At 40.7% G+C, this 18847-nt stretch overlaps 1 protein-coding gene across 1 annotated transcript; it reads right to left on the bottom strand.

Annotated features, from left to right (window-relative positions):
- Positions 1–2209: 2209 nt before the first annotated feature.
- On the bottom strand, positions 2210–18352 carry LOC119408488 (CCR4-NOT transcription complex subunit 6). Its single transcript, XM_037675313.1, has 12 exons — positions 18276–18352; positions 17204–17325; positions 14559–14745; positions 14302–14387; positions 11697–11801; positions 11406–11474; positions 10673–10830; positions 6947–7101; positions 6622–6776; positions 5306–5533; positions 4989–5191; positions 2210–4901 (listed from the first exon to the last, which is right to left on the bottom strand). Exons 2-12 carry the CDS (start codon positions 17313–17315, stop codon positions 4686–4688), a joined length of 1674 nt encoding a protein of 557 aa, XP_037531241.1. The 5' UTR covers positions 17316–17325; positions 18276–18352; the 3' UTR covers positions 2210–4685.
- Between the last annotated feature and the right edge of the window lie 495 nt (positions 18353–18847).

Here is an 18847-nt window from a genome sequence, read left to right as displayed (position 1 = left end):
AAAAAAGGCAGAAAAGGCAAAATATTTCAAAAAGCTAAAGTTGCACCAAAACCAAGTCATAGCACCCTTCTCCTGATGAGCTGAATGTTTTCGTGTATGGTTTGTTGAAATGCCACAAAAATTGTGGAACGAGAAAGATGCTGAAAAACACACAGAAGAAAACTGGATCACAACAGTGTGGATGCTTCATAAACATTCACACAATGACTAAATACACAAAATAACTTACGGTAATATTACATGTCAGTTTATAAAATAAAAAAACCTGAGGTAGACTAGCAGAAAAGCAGGCAAGACCAGGAGAACAGATATAGAATTTATTCTCAATATCCATTGCAAAGAAGAAGAGGTGACACAGCTTGAAACAGATAATACAGAATTTATTTTCAACCAGAAGTAGGAAAAATACACGGGCAGGTGTAAAGGAAACGAGCAGAACCTGTAGTCTAAAGAATAAAAATTAAAAAAGGATCAAACTAGTCCAAAGAGAATCAAAAAGGACGGGTAAAGGTGGGGAACAACAGAAAGCATTGTTTACCATTCAGTGTGAGTTTTAAAACAGTATGTGTTGATTTGAAAAGAGCTGCCTTGATTTCTCATCTGGGTTTAATGGACATTCGATAACTTTGTGCAAGTGTTTCGCCGGTTTGTTGTCGAGTTTTTTTCTTGTTTGCTTGCTTTTTTGCTGGTATTTTATGAATGGTAAACAATAGTTGGTCCAGTGCATAAACACAGTGACACAGATCAATATATGTACTCAGCTGACTACAGAGAAAGACGATCCTGATCATCCAACAACTACCACGAAAAATCGGCAGGGACGTGAGCAAATATACAAAATGGCGGGTTTTTAAAAGGGTTGAGCTGATGAAGCAGTCTGGAAGGTTTAAAACTGGAATTTAAAAAGGTGAAACTGGCTACATTTTAAAGATAAAAAAAAAAAAAAGAGGCTCAACGTGAAGGTTTCTGGTTATTATTGCAAAGTTTAGCTGACGGGTCGAAGGAACCGAACGGTACGATCACAGATGTGACTCAAGGAAAACGACTCGTGTAGCTTGCTTTCCTTACAGCCCTGCTAACAATGACCGGAATGATTTGAAAGTTAAAATAATATATATAAAAAAAAAAATTTTAAAGAAAAAAAAAGTGGGGGTGAGACATTTGGCTCTACAACAGAGAAGTGAACTACAAGCAGCTTTGGTGTTGATCGTTACAAAAAGATGCGTCCATGTTGGGAGAGAAGGGGGCGTCAAAACAAACCACTACACCCGACAAGCTAATCATGATGCAACAGAGGACGAAGAACAGGAAAACGTGATTACTCACTGGCGTATTCGCAGGAAACAAGAGGCAACAAAAAGAAAAATAAATGATATTTGAGAGATAAATCAGAGACTATAGCTAGTTCGAACAGACTGAACCACTGTAACGCACGAGAACAGAAGATGGACTAGTAGTACCCAAAAATCACAGGACCGGTCTAGCGGCACATCATTAGCTTTGTCATACGAACACTTTTTTTTTTAAACAGCTGTGTCTAGTACTGAACTGCAGCCACGAGAAAGACAGCACTGCTGCCCTAACCTACAGACACCAGCCCTTCTCCAGGCTAGAGCCACGAAACATCAAAAATAAAGCTGACAGGTCTGGAGGAGAAAAATAAAAAAATTAAAAAAATCCCTGCGCTGTGTTAGCAGACGCCATTGATGCGAGGTGTAACCGCTGGAAAACGTTATTCTGCTGAGGCATCACCCGGAACATTCGACCTCGCCCATCGAGACGGCGCGTGCGCATGATTTCTACACAGGATCCGATTTGGTTTATGGCAGAAGAGGGGGGGGGGGGAACGTCAGGAGAATAATGCAGTAAACATATTACCATAAAGAACTCATGATTTACACATCAACACCCAAAAAACTCAGTATCTGTTTTTAGAAAGGAAACAAAGAGATACATCCTTTTATTCACACTTTACAAAAAAAAAGCTACCCTTTAAATCTACAACAATACTAATGCCATTAAAGACAAATCAAAAGTGATTTCCACTGAGAAATGGAGGGTTAAAAAGTGGGTTTAAATTCATACGTCCTCTTTTCTTGCTTCCCTCTTGCTTTAAAAAGGTCATTTGAACAAATAAAGTACTTATACTTATTAAAGTGGCTGAACAGCGAATGAGGGGAGCTGCATCTGAACCTTTTAAGCGCTCACGTTGAGTAAAAAAAAAAAAAGAAAAGGAAGCAGAACTGCTGAAATGATCCCACAGCTGACACGGTTCAATTGTCAGACGTAATAAATGCGATCCAAGCCGGCCGGGCCTTTTCAAAAGACACGGACAAGCTTACCCACCCTCATTCCTTGTTCGTCCAAAAGCAGGGGGAAAAGTGGGCCTTCTGACCTTTCCAGTGTGGAGGTAGGGGCCCCCACAAATGGCACTGTAGCTTCAATAATAAGGGTAGAAAAATCTATACAAAGAGGTGGGGGGTAAAGGGGTTTTAAAAACGTAGCTTGAGCAAGTATAGTGCTTATGTGAAGTCTGAGGTTGGGCGATTTTATGGTGGAGGCTCGGGAACACTTGTGGCCAAAAGGGAAGCTAGGGGCTTGGTATTTTAGGGGGGGTGTTAAAATGTGCTTGGGTACAAAGAGGGAGCAAAACAATCTGAAACTGATAAAACGATAAGACACCCAATTCATTACCCCTACAGAGAGGAGGTCCGTGGAGCAAAGCATACCTGATTAACTAGAGCTCAAGGAACAGGAAGGATAAACACATCATCATAACACAGTCACGTCTCATAAAAAAACAATAACAAACAAACAAACAAACAAAAAGGACATAAAATCTTCACAAATGTCATAACAGTATTTAAAAATAAAAGGAGAGGAAGCTGTTCGGGCGTTCGCTGCGTGGAAATAGTGCAAGACGACAACTGCTACAGTGAGGCGTACGCGTGGGGGCGTCTGCGAGTCGTTAACGCTCCACGTGTAGAACAGGTGGGGGCTCGTTTGCTCTTCTATTGGTTCAAAACTGACGGCGGCGGGCGCGGATCGGCCGCTTTGCTCACGGGCGACAAGCAACAGGTAGAGTCGGTGTCTATTTACATCAGAGCAACAACCAGACCGCTGAGGGAACGGGAACGCTAAAAACAATCCAAACGATACTGAAGCTAATCTCGAGGGGAGTGCAAAGGAGTGACAGCGAACGCCACGAGCAGCCTCCTCTTACGTCTTTTGTACAAGCTGGTAATATCAATTCATTTTATAACACCAACTGGATAAAAATTTAGCCATACTTTACAATACAATCTTTTTTTTTCTTCCTCAAATCTGACCATAATTTACTCTTCGTACAAAAAAATGCCAGAAAACAGGTCTTTTTTTTTGTGGTTCATATACAATCATGTAAAGACTGAGTCTAGGTTTCTATTCTGTACAAACACTTGTGAAAAACAAAACGAACACAAAACTGCTTTTTGTGTGTGTGGAACATATGGCTGGGGAGGGGGGAGGGGGGGTCACTACTGGCCTCGGAGACAGTGCTACACATCTGCCTGCAAATTACCTGTGTGTGTGTGTGTTGTGTGTGTGTGTGTGTGTAAAAGTGTGTTTATGTGCACGTGTGGAGCCGGGTGTCAGCTCCTGATAGTGAGAGGAATGCTGGTTTCATTTATTAGCCGCTTGCTCTCTTTGCCTAAACGCAACCTAAAGGGAAAGATTTGTGATAGCCCTCCATTACTTTTCCAATTAACCTAGATCCCCTGCTAAAACCTCAACAAGGTGACACTCGGGCCACATGAGCTCCTAATAAGCACAACACTAGTGCAACGCCTACACAAGCTGGGGTGAAACAGGATGGTAGCTGCTCTGCTGCCTCACATCTTTAACTCTGTATTGCCGGCATGAAATCTGGCAAAATGTCTGTTTTCCTTAGTATCTGCAGGTTTAAAGACTTGCACCAGGGCTGGTGACAGAGGTGTAGATGATCTTGTAGCACCACAGGAGGCCATGGCTATGCAAAGACCTCAGCACCACAGAATGTCAGCAGGAAAGAAAGATCACCTCGTTGGCTGCGTGATGAGATTTCAGGGACTCATCTGCCAGCAGAGCTGCTCTAAACCTACCGCATCCAACTCCTATGTGTCTTACAAAAAGCTGCTCAGAGAACGGGTGTGGGGGTTAACAAGCCAGTGATGGAGCTCTGAGAATGACAAGTCTGCCGTCTTTGCTGGTTTTAGATTTATACAGGACAGACAGGCTCAGCTCTGGAGCTTCCCAAGCAAAATATCACCCCCTCAGCTGCGTTCAAGTGTCCCCCGTTCTCCTAAACGTAACAGAGCCTTGTGTGATCAATCTGAACAAGCTACCATCTTCTTTAGTTTGAAAGATGGGGGCGGTGGCGGGGGGAGTGAATCGAGTGAGGAAACGGGAGTCCAAAACACAAAATACGATACAGACAGGAGTGGATCAAGCAGTTAAAAAAAGAACATAAAGAGAAAGAAAAAAATATAGAATATCTTTAACAAATCCCTGTCGGCCAGACCTCACTGAACAAATATTTTACAGGTTGTGTTTGTGTGTGCGTCTTCCTCCTCCAGTGTGGTGGAGCGAAGAGCTGGTAAAAAGAGGGAGCAGGGTCGCGAGGGAGAAGCTGTGGCTGCAGCGCCCCCTGGTGGTACGGCAGGGTGTCACTACCTGCGTGCAGGCAGGTGAAGCCCATTGACCTGGGAGGGCACATTGGGCAGGAGCAATTCCAGCTGAGCAAAGAGGGAGAAGTGGTCAGAGGGAATGTGGGGGTGAGGGCAGCCGCTGACATTGTTCTCTACAAGCCAGTGGGGGTCCAGAGGGCCCAGGATACCCAGCACGTTCAGGTGAGGCCTGGAGTAGAAAATGTAGTCGATCACACCCTAAGAACAGAAGAAGAGTTTAGTGCAGGAGGAACTGGAGACATGTTTTGAACCATGAGCACAAATCGGTGCCGTTTCTCTACTTACCTTGAAGTCGAAGGTGTAATTTGTGTAAGGCATCAGGCCGTTCTCGTAGGCGCTCTTCAGCTTGAAGCCGTGGGTGATCCTGCCGTTGGACAAGCTGTTCTTGCCGTTGCAGTTGAATTTGGTCAGGCTGTCGCTGTAGCGGAGCTCCTTGAAGTCCTTGTGTGTGCAGTCCACGCCACCAGTACTCAGGTACTCCACCACGCCTGAACAAAACGCACAGATGAGATTATGTCCTTGCTGTCAGAGTTACCCAAGCTAAAAGGAACTTTAAATAAAGTTGACAAACTGCACAGCCTCAGAATTAGCCGCTCGCTTACCAGAGTCAGGCAAGGAGTTGAGGTCGGCACACAGCACCAGTGGAATGGCATTGGTTTCACCAGAGGACAGCTTGAAGCTGCGTGTGGCCTTGTCCACTATGTTCTTCACCTCTGACAGGAACATCATGGTCTGGACCAGCTTAACGTCCGAGTACTCCGGGTCCCAGTGCATGTGGGCGTTTGCTACCAGCATAAGCTGCTTGTCCATGCCATGCAGGGACTTCCCAGCTGAGAGGAGGAAGGAAACATATCAGAGGAGTACTGGTGTTTCATTTGTCCCCTGCTCTGAGTTATGAACCACAGGCCTCCAGTGTCTAGCTCTGCAAATCCAGTAGTTTGGAGAATTACTAACAAAATTAGATTTAGAACTAGAGAAATTGCATTTCCTGCAGTGCAAATGCTTACTGGTGAAGAACTTGCTGAAAATCAGCTGAAATGAGCTAAAACATGCTGAAATGTAGTTACAATTGAAGAGCAAGCCTAAGTTAGCAGAAGAAAGCAGAAACACATATTTGAAGAATTGGGTTTAAATAAGCAGAAATTAGCACATAAATTGGGAAATGAGCTAAAAAAAAAAAAAAGTGAAATTAGCAAAAATAGCTGAAAAGTAGCTGAAAAGGCAGAAGGCCTAAACTACCAGAAGGAAGTGGAAGGAGCTGAAATGAGCTAAAAAAATGTGGAATTAGCTGAAAAAGTTTAAACTAGCATAAAAACAGATATAGTAGCTGAAATAGTAGAAAAAGCTGAAACATACAGATATTAGCTGAAAGGAGCATAAGAAGCGGACATTAGCAGAAAAAAGTTAGAAGAAGCACAAAAATGTTGTAGTTAGCAGAAAGAATCTTAAAGGAGAACAAAACAGCTGAAAAAATGTTTAAATTAGCACAAGGAAGCTGAAAGAAGCTGAATCAGAACAAAATGTGAAAGGAGCGGTAAACGGTTGTAAACAGATCTAAGGATTTGAAGGATGGAAACTGAGCTCAGTTCATTTTCTGTGAGAGAAAAAATGGCAGAAAAGGCTAAATATTTCAAAAAGCTAAAGTTGCACCAATAGGAGAAGTCATAGCAGGATTGTCCTGAAAGAGCTGAACGTTTTGATTTGTGATTTGTTGAAATAGCTTAAAAAGTGTGATATGAGAATCTCCCCAAAACAAACATACGGAAGAAAAATGGATTACAGTGTGAATGCTTCATAAGCGTTCACACAATGAGGAGTAAAACTTTATCTAGAAGAAATAAAAACTCTAAAAATATCAAGCAGCACATGTAATGAGAGTCCAATTCTAATAAAAAATCGGAGAAGACCAACTACTCACAGGAGATTTCAATAATCTCTTTGCGGACCTCCAGCAGTACCGCTACTCCAATGTTGTCTTTTGTCATCACCCTGTTCAACATAGCCTCGGAGCCCTCGGAGTTAGCCATGGCCAGCTGGTTGAACTCCACCGTGTGCTTCTGCACTGCGCTGAACCTGCAGATAAACACAAAAAGATGGAGAGGAAAAAATAAGCTAAAAAAAAAAAAACTTTGTAGAGAAAAGTAGAAATAAATCATTGGACCACAATAATTTACAATAAGCTGCAAAAAGATGGACTCCAGGATTAAAAAAAACAGCCCATAAGAGACTAAAGTCCCACTTACTTTTCTGTTTTGAAGAAAATTGCACATCCGTCCACATGTTTCCGATCCGACTCGGACATGGTTCTAGCTCGTGACTTTGGACTGAAGAACCCGTCGTATCCTTGCTCTTTCAACTCGGGCAAGAAAAAACTGTAGTACTGCTCCGTTTCAACCTCCTGTAATCGACAGCAAAAAAGAAGTGCCAGGTCAGCAATAAGATCTGACATCACTTAAACATTGATTATTGATAAATTAAGAATGAGTATTGATTTTTGGGCTACTAAAAATGTGCGAATGTGAAGACTTAATGTGACCATGATGCTAAGCTGTTTCCAGTCGGGGTGCATGTTTCCACAACACACCTGAATGAAGGAATACAGCAGCAGCGCACATCTGTCTCTGAAGACTTTGTTCCATTAGAGGGAGTTTTAGCTTCAGAACCTGAGTGAATTTTATTTCCCCAGACGTCTTCATGGTCATTTTAAAGCAAAAGCATGAAATAAGACAGTGTTTTGAATTCATAACACACCGCAGCAGCTGAGATTAACCTCATTAAGACTGTCTGAGTTCTCTGTTGAGAACGGCATTAATAGAATATTATAAAAGCTTTACTTTTAATATGTGAAGTAACATTAAATATTAATTTAAGGGGAGTTTTTTTTCTATAATGTACATCCTTACAACAAATAAACTTTAGGCATATTTTCTTTTATGTACAAGCACAGAAGAAATTAAAGAAACATTTTAAATATAATTTTTTGTTTGTCAAAGGCTAAAATAGGCCAAGTAAAACTACAGCATTGTGTACACTGATCATCATAAAGTAATTTATGCTTAACATAAGCTGTTTTCGTATCCAGCAGATTATCTTCTGTCTCTAAAATATATTCAGAAAATCCTGTGTGCACCTGTATATTGTGTCTGACTGCAGAACAAAGTTACATTCAGAACAAAAAAAAACAGCTGAAAATTAGCTAAAAATGCAGAAAGAAGCTGAAACTAGAAGAAGGAAGGGGACAGAGCACATTTTTGCTGGATTAGCATTGACACAATACTGAACAGTAATCTAGAAAAGAAAAGAAAACATCCACCATATTGTTAGAAAAACTATGAAAAATCACCAAGTTAGAAGATATAATGCAAGTTCCAAACAAAGTAACCAATTATCCTATTTAAAAAAAAACACTTATTCATGAGTGGATTTTTTTTTGTTGCTGAATTTTCCATCTCGTTCAGGGCAGTCTGTGCATGACTGCTAAAAACAGCCAAGAGTAAAAACTGACTCTCAGACTCAAACCCTGTTGTGTCATAGTGTTGCTGCAGCGTGTGCTATTGTTTTTCAGTGACCTCTGACCTCTGTCAGGCTTTAGCTTAGTTCGTTAAATGATTACACAGTGCCGTGTTGTTCCTGTTCAATTAAAGCTGATTTCATCTCATTTTAAAAGCTGGCAAAAGGAGTGTATACTTTTTAAAACAGAACTAATAACTACACTACAAAGTCCATCTATTCTTGCTTCACCCTGGTGATAAACTGGAGTGAATCCCAGCAGATGCTGGGCTCACTGGACAGACCAGACAATGACAAGAATTCACGTTCTCACAAAGAAGCTGGTTTAGAATAACCAAATAACGTGACATGTAAATCTCTGTGATGACAGTGTATGCTTCATGTGGAAAGGCCAGAGCCAACCAGGAAGTTCAGCTGCAGAGCCGTCCTGTCGTCAGTAAACACTGAGCAGCTCGAGGGCAACTGTAGCAAACAAGATTTAGCCACAACAACTAGACGGACACCTGCAGAATGTTATTAGGACATACAGAACATTTGTATTTGCCTAAACAGAAGCTGTAGTCAGGGGGGGAAATGGATGTTTTCAATAATCACAATTAGGTTAGCAAAAAATCCAGTAGTTTTCAAAGTTAGAAACTTTTCTCTGGAAATGATGCGTTTATGTGAATAAACGAGAATAAACCTGGAATTTAAAATATTTAAGGGTTGCCTAACTTGGATTTTTTTAATTTAACTGCAGAACATTTACTTGATTAAAACAACCAGATTTTACACAAGTACACTTGAGTATATCTATAGTATTTCTCAGTCACATGCACAAATACTTTCTGAAGTTTACACTCATCTGTTCTTTTGCTTTATTTTGTTTTTCTTTCTGTTTGCCTGCTCCCATACTCAAGGGCAGAGCTGCAATTGTTTTTTTTCTTATGCCCATGTCCTTCCTGTCACAACCACCGAGCTACCCGAGGAAAAGTTGGTAAGAGACTTGCTCAAGGGACCAGATTGGGGGAAATGAGGGTGGAGGCAGGTGTGGGTGCTTCAACTTTCCCACACATTTTTATGTTGTCGGTCTGGGGAGTTGAACCAGAGTCATCTAAAGCCAAGTTAGTCATTTTAAAAGGACACTGAAGCTGACAACAAACTGCACCAACCTACTAAAATATATAAATAAAAACTATACAACGAGTTCCTATAGTAGCTCGTTACAACTATGACCTTACTTCTAATCTTTTAAAGACATTACAAATAACTAATTCATTTATCCTCACTCAATCAAAATAAAAACACTGACTGATGGAGACGTGTTACTCTAATGCAAGTTCTTCACGTTTCATTTGAGATCAAATAAACAGTAAAAGTGCTTCATGTACAGTTAAAAATCTAACTGTTTGCTCTCGTCGTCACATTTTCTTGCAGTTGCAGTCAAGTATTTGTTGACGGAAGATGATTACTGTTTACAGCTTGCTGTGCTATAGACTTTGTGGTTAAATGTAATTGCTGGATGCCTGCAGGGCATTTAACTAAAAAACACTTGCGTTTTTCAGAAAGTTACACTTAATCGTAAATTTAAGACTTGTAACGAAAATATTCTTTGCAGAACGGTTTCCACTTGGGAATTATAAAACATGGCATCTGAAAACGCTGCTGACCAATAGAGGAACGAGAATTTTATTTTACCTTTTATCATTATTTTGAAAGCTGAGCATGCGTTTCTAACAAAAACACAAGTTAATGATATGAAAGCCACTGCTTCGCCTGAACTAAATTAAATCCTCTGGTACTTTTCATCAACAAAAAGTGGTTCCTGGAGAGAAAAAGGTTGGTCGGCTGCACCCGTACTTCAAACCTGAGCTATAAACGTAATCATAAAACATTTATAAATTAAAAAGATGAAAATGTTTTTTTTATGTTTAAGGAGATCTGTAAAGAAAAAAAAACCCACATTCATCTGTTCCAAGATGAAGTCAGCTGATTCTTACTGCTGAATGATTAGTGGCGCTGTACTTAATTAATCCAGTAATGCTGCAGAAAGAACAGCTGCTCACAGGAATCTTTCAAAATCAGGTGAATCCAGCCACAGAAGTGCCAAAACTCACAGCGGGCTTTAGTGTGATATCAGACTGGAGTGTTGGAGTATTCAGGCCAACGAGTTGAACTTTCAGTGTAAATGTAGCTTCAACTAACTTGGACCCATTTTGACTCAGAGGTTAAAGCAGCTCTAAAAACAAAAAGCTGATGCAGAAGTTGATGCACGTTTTATTTTAGCTAATTACTTGCTGGATGGTCACAAGTTCCCACCGTCCCAAAAAAAAGTTGTGTTAAATGATTCATTTAAATCTATGAATATTTTAAAAGGCATAGTTAATCCATCTTAAGCATATTTTCCCCCTCACTCCTCCAAGACCAGTGAGTCCGTTAATAAAAACTATTTTTGTTCTAAAGCCTCTGTTATTGCTTACCTGCAAACTGATGATGTCTGCGTTGCAGCTGAGGATTTCCTGCATGATAGATTTCTTCCTGTACTCCCAGTTTAGAGCCCAGGACGGGCAGTAGCCGTATAGCTGTCGCGTGGCGTACTTATCACACAGTACATTGTAGCACATGACTGAGAAGAGAGCTGAGGGAGGAAAACAGTTGGCACTGAAAATGAATGATTTATTGCAGTCCAGACAGTTTATGCATTTAGATCCTGCTCTGACTGACACAGTGATGAAGACAACTTTTAATTACATTTGTCACATATCCAAAAAGTTGCTCCATATTCAAACAAAAATCCTAGTTCTTTCCTATTAAAGCATTTTGTTGTTTATGTAATTAAATCATGGATTATTTCTTTTGAAATCACCAACAAAACTTAACACCAGCTTGTTGTGCATCATCAAGATCAGAACCGACAGGAGAAATTCGTAAAGGCACACAAGCGCAGCATTATTTATTTATCTTTACAACTGGACAGTAGACATGAATTAAGTCAACTTTCATCTTTAAATTGAGATATTTACATTATTTTATTGCTGACAGATCAGTTTCAGCAGCATCAACCTTGTATTAAACTGTTGCACATACAATGGGAACCTTTCCTGCATATATAGCTATAACTATTTGAGCAAAAAAGAAGAGAGCGAGAAAGAGCTGGAAACATTAAACAAGATAAACATAGATGAGAAAACGGTTTGTTTGTGTCATGCTTACTAGATGGACGTGTTCGGTCAGGTTCCTGAAGTGCGATCCAGGACCGAGCTGGTGGCTGCTCTGTTGGTACTGTGCAGAGACGACAATGATTCAGTATGAACGTTGAAATAATTTAATTAAAGGTGTCAAATAACACTCAAAGAAAACAAACAGCTCAAATACTGTTGAATTAAGAGCTTTTCCATCCACATGCTCAATTACTTATTTTCTTCCAGATATATAAAAGCAGTAATGGGACAAAATGCAATTATTGTTCCGATTTCACAAGAGCAGAAGACGAAGAGCACTCACTGCGCTTGATGGCCCCTGCCAGATTGTCTAACAAGTAGCTGAGCAGTCTTCGTGTGCCATCAGGTTCCTGGTAGAGGCTCATGATATCTTGTGCAAGTGGGTTTCCTGGGAGAGGGAAATCAGTCTGAATTATTAACAAACATCCAAAGAAATAAAACTCGCAGGACTTCAAAGCTTAAAATAAATACATACAAACCGGATTCCAAAAAAGTTGGGACACTAAACAAATTGTGAATAAAAACTGAATGCAATGATGTGGAGATGGCAAATGTCAATATTTTATTAGTAATATAACATAGATGACAGATCAAAAGTTTAATCTGAGTAAATGTAACTTTTAAAGGAAAAATATGTTGATTCAAATTTTCACAGTGTCAACAAATCCCAAAAAAGTTGGGACAAGTAGCAATAAGTGGCTGGAAAAAGGAAATTGAGCATATAACGAACAGCTGGAAGACCATTAACACTAATTAGGTCAATTGACAACATGATTGGGTATAAAAAGAGCTTCTCAGAGTGTCAGTGTCTCTCAGAAGCCAAGATGGTAAGAGGATCACCAATTCCACCATTGTTGCGCAGAAAGATAGTGCAGCAATACCAGAATGGTGTTACCCAGCGTAAAATAGCAAATACTTTTAAGTTATCATCATCAACCGTGCATAACATCATCAAAAGATTCAGAGAATCTGGAACAATCGCTGTGCGTAAGGGTCAAGGCCGTAAAACTCTACTGGATGCTCGTGATCTCCGGGCCCTTAAACGTCACTGCACCTCAAGCAGGAATGCCACTGTCAAGGAAATAACAGAATGGACTCAGGATTACTTCCAGAAAGCATCGTCAGTGAACACAATCCACCTTGCCATCCGCCGTTGCCAGCTGAAACTCTACAGTGCAAAGAGGAAGCCATTTCTAAGCAAGCTCCACAAGCTCAGACGTTTGCACTGGGCCAGGGGTCATTTAAAATGGAGTGTGGCAAAATGGAAGACTGTTCTGTGGTCAGATGAGTCACGATTTGAAGTTCTTTATGGAACACTGGGACGCCATGTCATCCGGACCAGAGAGGACAAGGATAGCCCAAGTTGTTATCAACGCTCCGTTCAGAAGCCTGCATCACTGATGGTATGGGGTTGCATGAGCGCTTGTGGCATGGGCAGCTTGCATGTCTGGAAAGGCACCATTAATGCAGAGAACTATGTTCAGGTTCTAGAACAACATATGCTCCCATCTAGACGTCCTCTCTTTCAGGGAAGACCCTGCATTTTTCAACACGATAATGCCAGACCACATTCTGCAGCAATCACAACATCATGGCTACGTAGGAGAAGGATCCGGGTACTGAAATGGCCAGCCTGCAGTCCAGATCTTTCACCTATAGAGAACATTTGGCGCATCATAAAGAGGAAGGTGCAACAAAGAAGGCCCAAGACGATTGAACAGTTAAGAGGCCTGTATTAGACATGAATGGGAGAGCATTCAATTCAATTCAAATTCAATTCAAAAATACTTTATTAATCCCAAAGGGAAATTATTTGTTGTTGTAACTCGTTATCCTCATTTTATTAAGAGATGTTATAGATGCTGATGTCTGTAGACAGGAAGGATCTCTTGTAAAGGTCCATCCCACAGTGGATCCTAAGAAACTGGCTGCAGATGCCGTCCGATCCGTCCACCCAGACTCGGCAGACCTCTCTGTTCCCCTGGACTGTAGGACCACCTGAATGCTGGGCTGAACTCCTCCCAGAGCGATGGCCACTCCTCCCAGCAGTCTGCCGAGCTCCTCATAGCTGTGGACAGTCAACTGTAGGTGCTGAGGGACGATCCTGTCCTTCTGCTGTCGTGAGCCGTGTTTCCTGCTAGTTCCAGGATCTCAGTGGTCAGGCACTCGAGCACAGCTGGCAGGTAGATGAGAATGCGTCCACATAACATCCTTTTCAACTCATTTGAGAGTTGGGGCCATAGTTGAGATATTATTTGAGCTTTTGAGATGTTAATCAGCTGCTGTTGTTGTAGAAAACAGCCTTGTTGCCATGGTTACGCATCATAACAAATGTCCAAAACTTAAAAAGTTTCAGTAAAAAATCCTTCTGGCTGCACAGCATCCGATACCAGAGGAAACAATCATCCAAAAAATATGATTTACATCCAGAAAACCAGGAATTAAAGTTTCCAAAATCAAAATCTCAGAATGAAAGTAACAGAGCTGTTCCAACATGCAGCCACCTTGAGCGGCGCAATTCTAGAACAGAATAAAATAGGAAATAGAAATAGATTCCCATTTCTAAACTTGAGAAACTGGTCTCCTCTGTCCCCAGACGTCTGTTGAGTGTTGTAAGAAGAAGGGGGGATGCCACTCAGTGGTAAAAATGGACTTGTCCCAATTTTTGGGGGATTTGTTGACGCCATGAAATTTGGAAACAACAGATTTTTCTCTTAAAATGATACATTCTCTGTTTAAACTTTTGATCTGTGATTTGTGTTCTATTTTGAATAAAATATTAGATGTTGGCACCTCCACATCATTGCATTCAGTTTTATTCACAATTTGTTTAGTGTCCCAACTTTTTTGGAATCCGGTTTGTAAATGAAGGCTGCAGAGGCACTCACCTTTCAACCCCAGTGTCTGTAACTGAAACAGTTTGCCCAGTTCAAATGGGAGAACTCGCAACTGGTTGTTATTTAAAAGCAATTCCCTATGAAGGACAAGTGGGAGTTTGGTTATTAAGTTCTTTAAAAGCAAAAACTAAAATTGTGAAAGGTGACATAAAAAAGGGCATTTAACTGATTTGTTAAGACATTTCCACGTAAGCTGTGAGGCACTTCGGCTCTGCACTAATGACATTGTGTAACCTGAAATCACTGACCTGAGAGACAGCATGTTGCCGAGCTCCGCCGGCAGGCTCCTGATCTTATTGGATGAGAGGTCCAGGTACACCAGGTTGTTTAGTTTGGCAATGTCTGGCGGGATGCGTGACAGTGAGTTGTCACTGAGGTGCAGGGCAGTGAGGTGGGTGAGCGACCACAGGGCTGTGCTAAGACTCCTTACTCGACCTGCAGAAGCAGGAGGGAAAAGAGACAAATGAAATATAAACTAAAACGGCTCAAGACTTGAGTCAAAACATATAAGATACAGCAATAAACCACTTTGTATTGGTACAAATAAATTTGGCAAAATGGAAAATAGAGTTTTTTGGGGAAACGTCCCAAATGCTTGTGCAAAATCTGAACCAAGAAAGAGTTATTTTATTTACTTTCGCTTTTTCTTTCTTTTTTTAACAACTAATACATGTACAGTTCAGCTAAGCAGAGAGATGAACTCATTCAGAGGCATACTGCCATAATCAACCATGATATTTGAGAATACTTGTACACTGGGCTTTAAAGTTTAATTTAGCTTTTTTAGATTAACTCAAATTTGAGCATAAACTATTTTGTGCTGAAACAAGAATCTGAAGTACATTATGTCTAGGGGAGTGGTGGTACAGAGGTTAGAGAAGGTGAGGTGATCGGAAGGTCACCAGTTCAACTCTCCCGATGGGAGGGAAAGGTGAAGCACCCCGTCTCCACCCTCATTTGCCCCACTCTGGGCCCCTGAGCAAGGCCCTTAAGTCCCCAGCTGGTCCCCGGGTGCCTTAAATATTTTTATTATTATTCAGATATTTAGCTGCCATCTGAATAAGCTGCCTTATTTACATGGAAGCTCTCTGCTCCACATGTGTGAGAATGTGCGAGAGAACTTCCACATTGTGGATTAATAAAGTGCAATGAAAACAAACAAACAAAATACAATATAAAAAGATTCTGCTGCAAATGTATTATTACAAGTTCTTTAATTAATAGGCTGCAAACGTCAGAAGGCAAACGGAGCGTTCATTAAATCAGGCTGTTAAGCCTCTGAAGGACTTTCTGTTTACATCACCTGTGCGGCCTCCGCCACCTTGCAGTGTTGGCAGGAGCCTCAGTGGAAAATTAAAATAAGCTGCAGGCTCTAATAATAAACATGAAATTACCAGGAGGACTTTTAGTATAATTAATTTTTAGATATTTAACTTTAAAATGAACATCAAACCATGTGACCAATGGCAACATTTGAACTAACTACTATAGGAAATTAACCGATTTAATTTAATTAAATTTAACTGATTCAGTTCAATTCAGTTTATTTCTATAGCACCAAGTCACAACAGAAGTCGTCTCAGGACAGTGAACAGAAACATTCATAATGACATTATTTATCTGAGGAGCAGAATGCTTCGAGTTGAACTTCATCGCAGACTCTCATCTTGAGCAAACATGAAGGCGACAGTGGAAAGGAAAAACTCCCTTTTAAAAGGAAGAAACCTTTAGCAGAACCAGACTCAGGACAAGCGGCCATCTGCTTCGACCGGCTGGGTTTGAGAGGAACAGGAAGGAAGAACAGATACACAATGGCAGGTTGAGAATCACGTTATGACAGAAATAGTATCAAATGAAAACTATTCAATTGTAACAATTCATTTTAAGAAATGAGGTCAATTTGTTCTCCTAACTATAGAATTTATCAAAAAGGAAAGTCTTACAACTGGACAATGTGTCAGCCTCATGGACAGAAACTAGAAGTTGGTTCCACAAGAGAGGAGCCTGATAATTGAAAGATCTTCCTCCCATTCTGCTTTTGGAAACTCTAGGAATCACGAGTAAGCGTGCAGTCTGAGAGCTAAGTGCTTTGTTAGGAAAATATGGAACAATAAGATCTGTAATATAGGATGGAGCTAAGTTGTTGAGAGCTTTGTAGTTTAGAAGATTTTGAAATCTAGTCTATTCTATTCTGATAAATTGTGGTTTTTGAATGACATCCATCAGTCATTCAAAAGTTAGCCCAAGATTTGTTGGGCGTTGCAAACCGGACACCCTCTGTTGTGTTGCTGTGATGCAATCGGCTTCAAAATGAAAGAATGCCGCACCCATGAGCTATTATGTGATCACTACAGTAATTATGGTTTTGGTTATTGTGACTCAGCAGGTGTTATGATTGTCTTGCAACTAAAAATAAATAAATAAGAGGGTCAATCCTGCTCACCACTTGCTCTAAAAAGTTCTTGGGCAAGACAATGAACGCTCAAGTTGTCTACAATATGCTTACGCCTTGTGGATAGCATGTGTGAACGTGCAAATAAAAACCCAACTGTATATTGTTATGCAGAACCTTTAGCATGTTAAAAAAGATATACACAGGTGCAGGTAATATAGCATTTGTTCCGTTAGTAATTTAACCAGCAGAGGAAGCTGGGAGGAGACTGGAGAACTAGTTCTGCTTTTCTTTTGTTGGATGTGCTGAAAGCGTTCAAGTTCAAGGAAGATTGTTTTTTTCTGCAGCTGCCCTCCACTTTGATTCCAAACCCACTGAATATTTCAAACACACACACACACCATCTTTTACCCCATAACATTCACCACAGATTAGACTGTGCTGAATGTTTTTTCCAGATATCTTTACATATCAAAGCCCAAACTTCTTCACGATACTCACCACTGATTTCCAGCTCAGCCCAGTAAGACTTCTTCCCATTTGCTGCCTCCTCGCTGGACATAATGGTGTACATCCGCCTGGGATCCGGCGGGTCATATTTTTCCTTGGGCATTCCTATAACACTAGAGAAATAATTTGTAATAAAACTGTCAGTAATCGTGTTATAAAATGTCTAATACACTCTATAAATTGCAAGGCATTCCTTTCAATCCGGCCAGAAACTTGTGGCTCTGTGCTGTAATCTACAGTACATCCAAGTGTCTGCAAATATAATTCTGATCATTACATAATTTCCAAAGCATTAGAGCAAATCACTCCTAATCCAAACAATCTGTACAGTATCAAAATCCTACTTTATGGAGACTAGTTTGAGGAGTAAAAACATTTCAAGAGCTTTACTAACTATGAACACTGTTGATGCAGAAAATCCAGCACTGGAGTGAAAGTATCCTGACGTCAAAATCAGGGGAGAGACGAGTTTATAGCTGGGTAAATAACTACACATTTAAAATCAAAACCTAATAACTGTTGTTTTAGCCCGACGCTAACTGATCAACCAGCTATGGAGCTGAACAACAAAGCCAGATCACTTTCGAGCTTGATAGCTAACAGTAAAAAATTTTTTTTTTAAAAAGGCGAACGGAGTTGTCGACTGCTTTACTGTCTTCACGCTCGTCCCGGCAGCTTAAACACTCCAACTGGTTCGAAGATGAGATAATGTGCACTTGTTGTTTACATAATGCCCGAGCACGGAGTGAATTGCGCATAAACACAAGGCCACGCTACAGCGCAACTCAAGAGCTACAGCTAAGCTAGCCGTTAGCGGCAGGAATTAACATCCACGACATTAAAACAGCGCGAGCGAGTTTACGTGAAACAGAACAAAACGCTGGGCTCGCGAGCTATTTTAGCTTAGCTTGTTAGCCTGCTAGCCAGCAAAGCTAGCAGCTCAATAATTAGAAGCTGTCCCGACTTTGTATTTTAAGAGTAATAAAAGCAGCGGCTTTGTACAAAGAAGCTTGAATCAGTGAGTAAACGTCCGTGGTGTGGTTCAGGTGGGGTTTAGTTTTACCTGCAAGAGCATAACAAATCGCGAGGACGACTGCGTGTTCTCTTTTGTTTTCTAGCTACTTCTTTCCCGTTTCCGCTGCTGCTGCTGTATCATGGCGACTGTACGGATTTTTTTTTTTCTTTCGATAACAGCGCTTCGTCCTATTGGTTATCGCTACAAGGTCCAACCAGCTGTTGAATCACAGTAAATAAAAAGCTGGACTGATGAATGACGGAGGGCTTGTTCAGTAAACACATCTAGCAGAGAAAAAACGGTTTCATCGAAGCCATGATGTAATGTGTGCAAAGGAGGAAATGTAACACAATAAAAGTCTTTTAGGAGAGAGGTTTAATACATACAAGGAACATTTTTGTAACAGTACAAATAAATGTATAAAATATATAATTGTATTTAAAAATGCTTTATAGAATAACTTATTAACACCAGAGTGAATTTAATTTGATTTCAACACTGACAAACATCCAGCAGGTAATCCTGCAGATAAGTTAGTGATTCTTCGACATGAAGAGGTAAGGCTTGACCCAGGTCAGCCCGGGATCTGGACAGGAAGGCGTCCACAGCTTCTCGAACAG

Source organism: Nematolebias whitei, chromosome 4, assembly GCF_014905685.2.
Source record: "Nematolebias whitei isolate Nwh7 chromosome 4, NemWhi1, whole genome shotgun sequence".
Classification (NCBI taxonomy): domain Eukaryota; kingdom Metazoa; phylum Chordata; class Actinopteri; order Cyprinodontiformes; family Rivulidae; genus Nematolebias; species Nematolebias whitei.
This window is presented reverse-complemented; position numbering and strand designations above follow the sequence as displayed.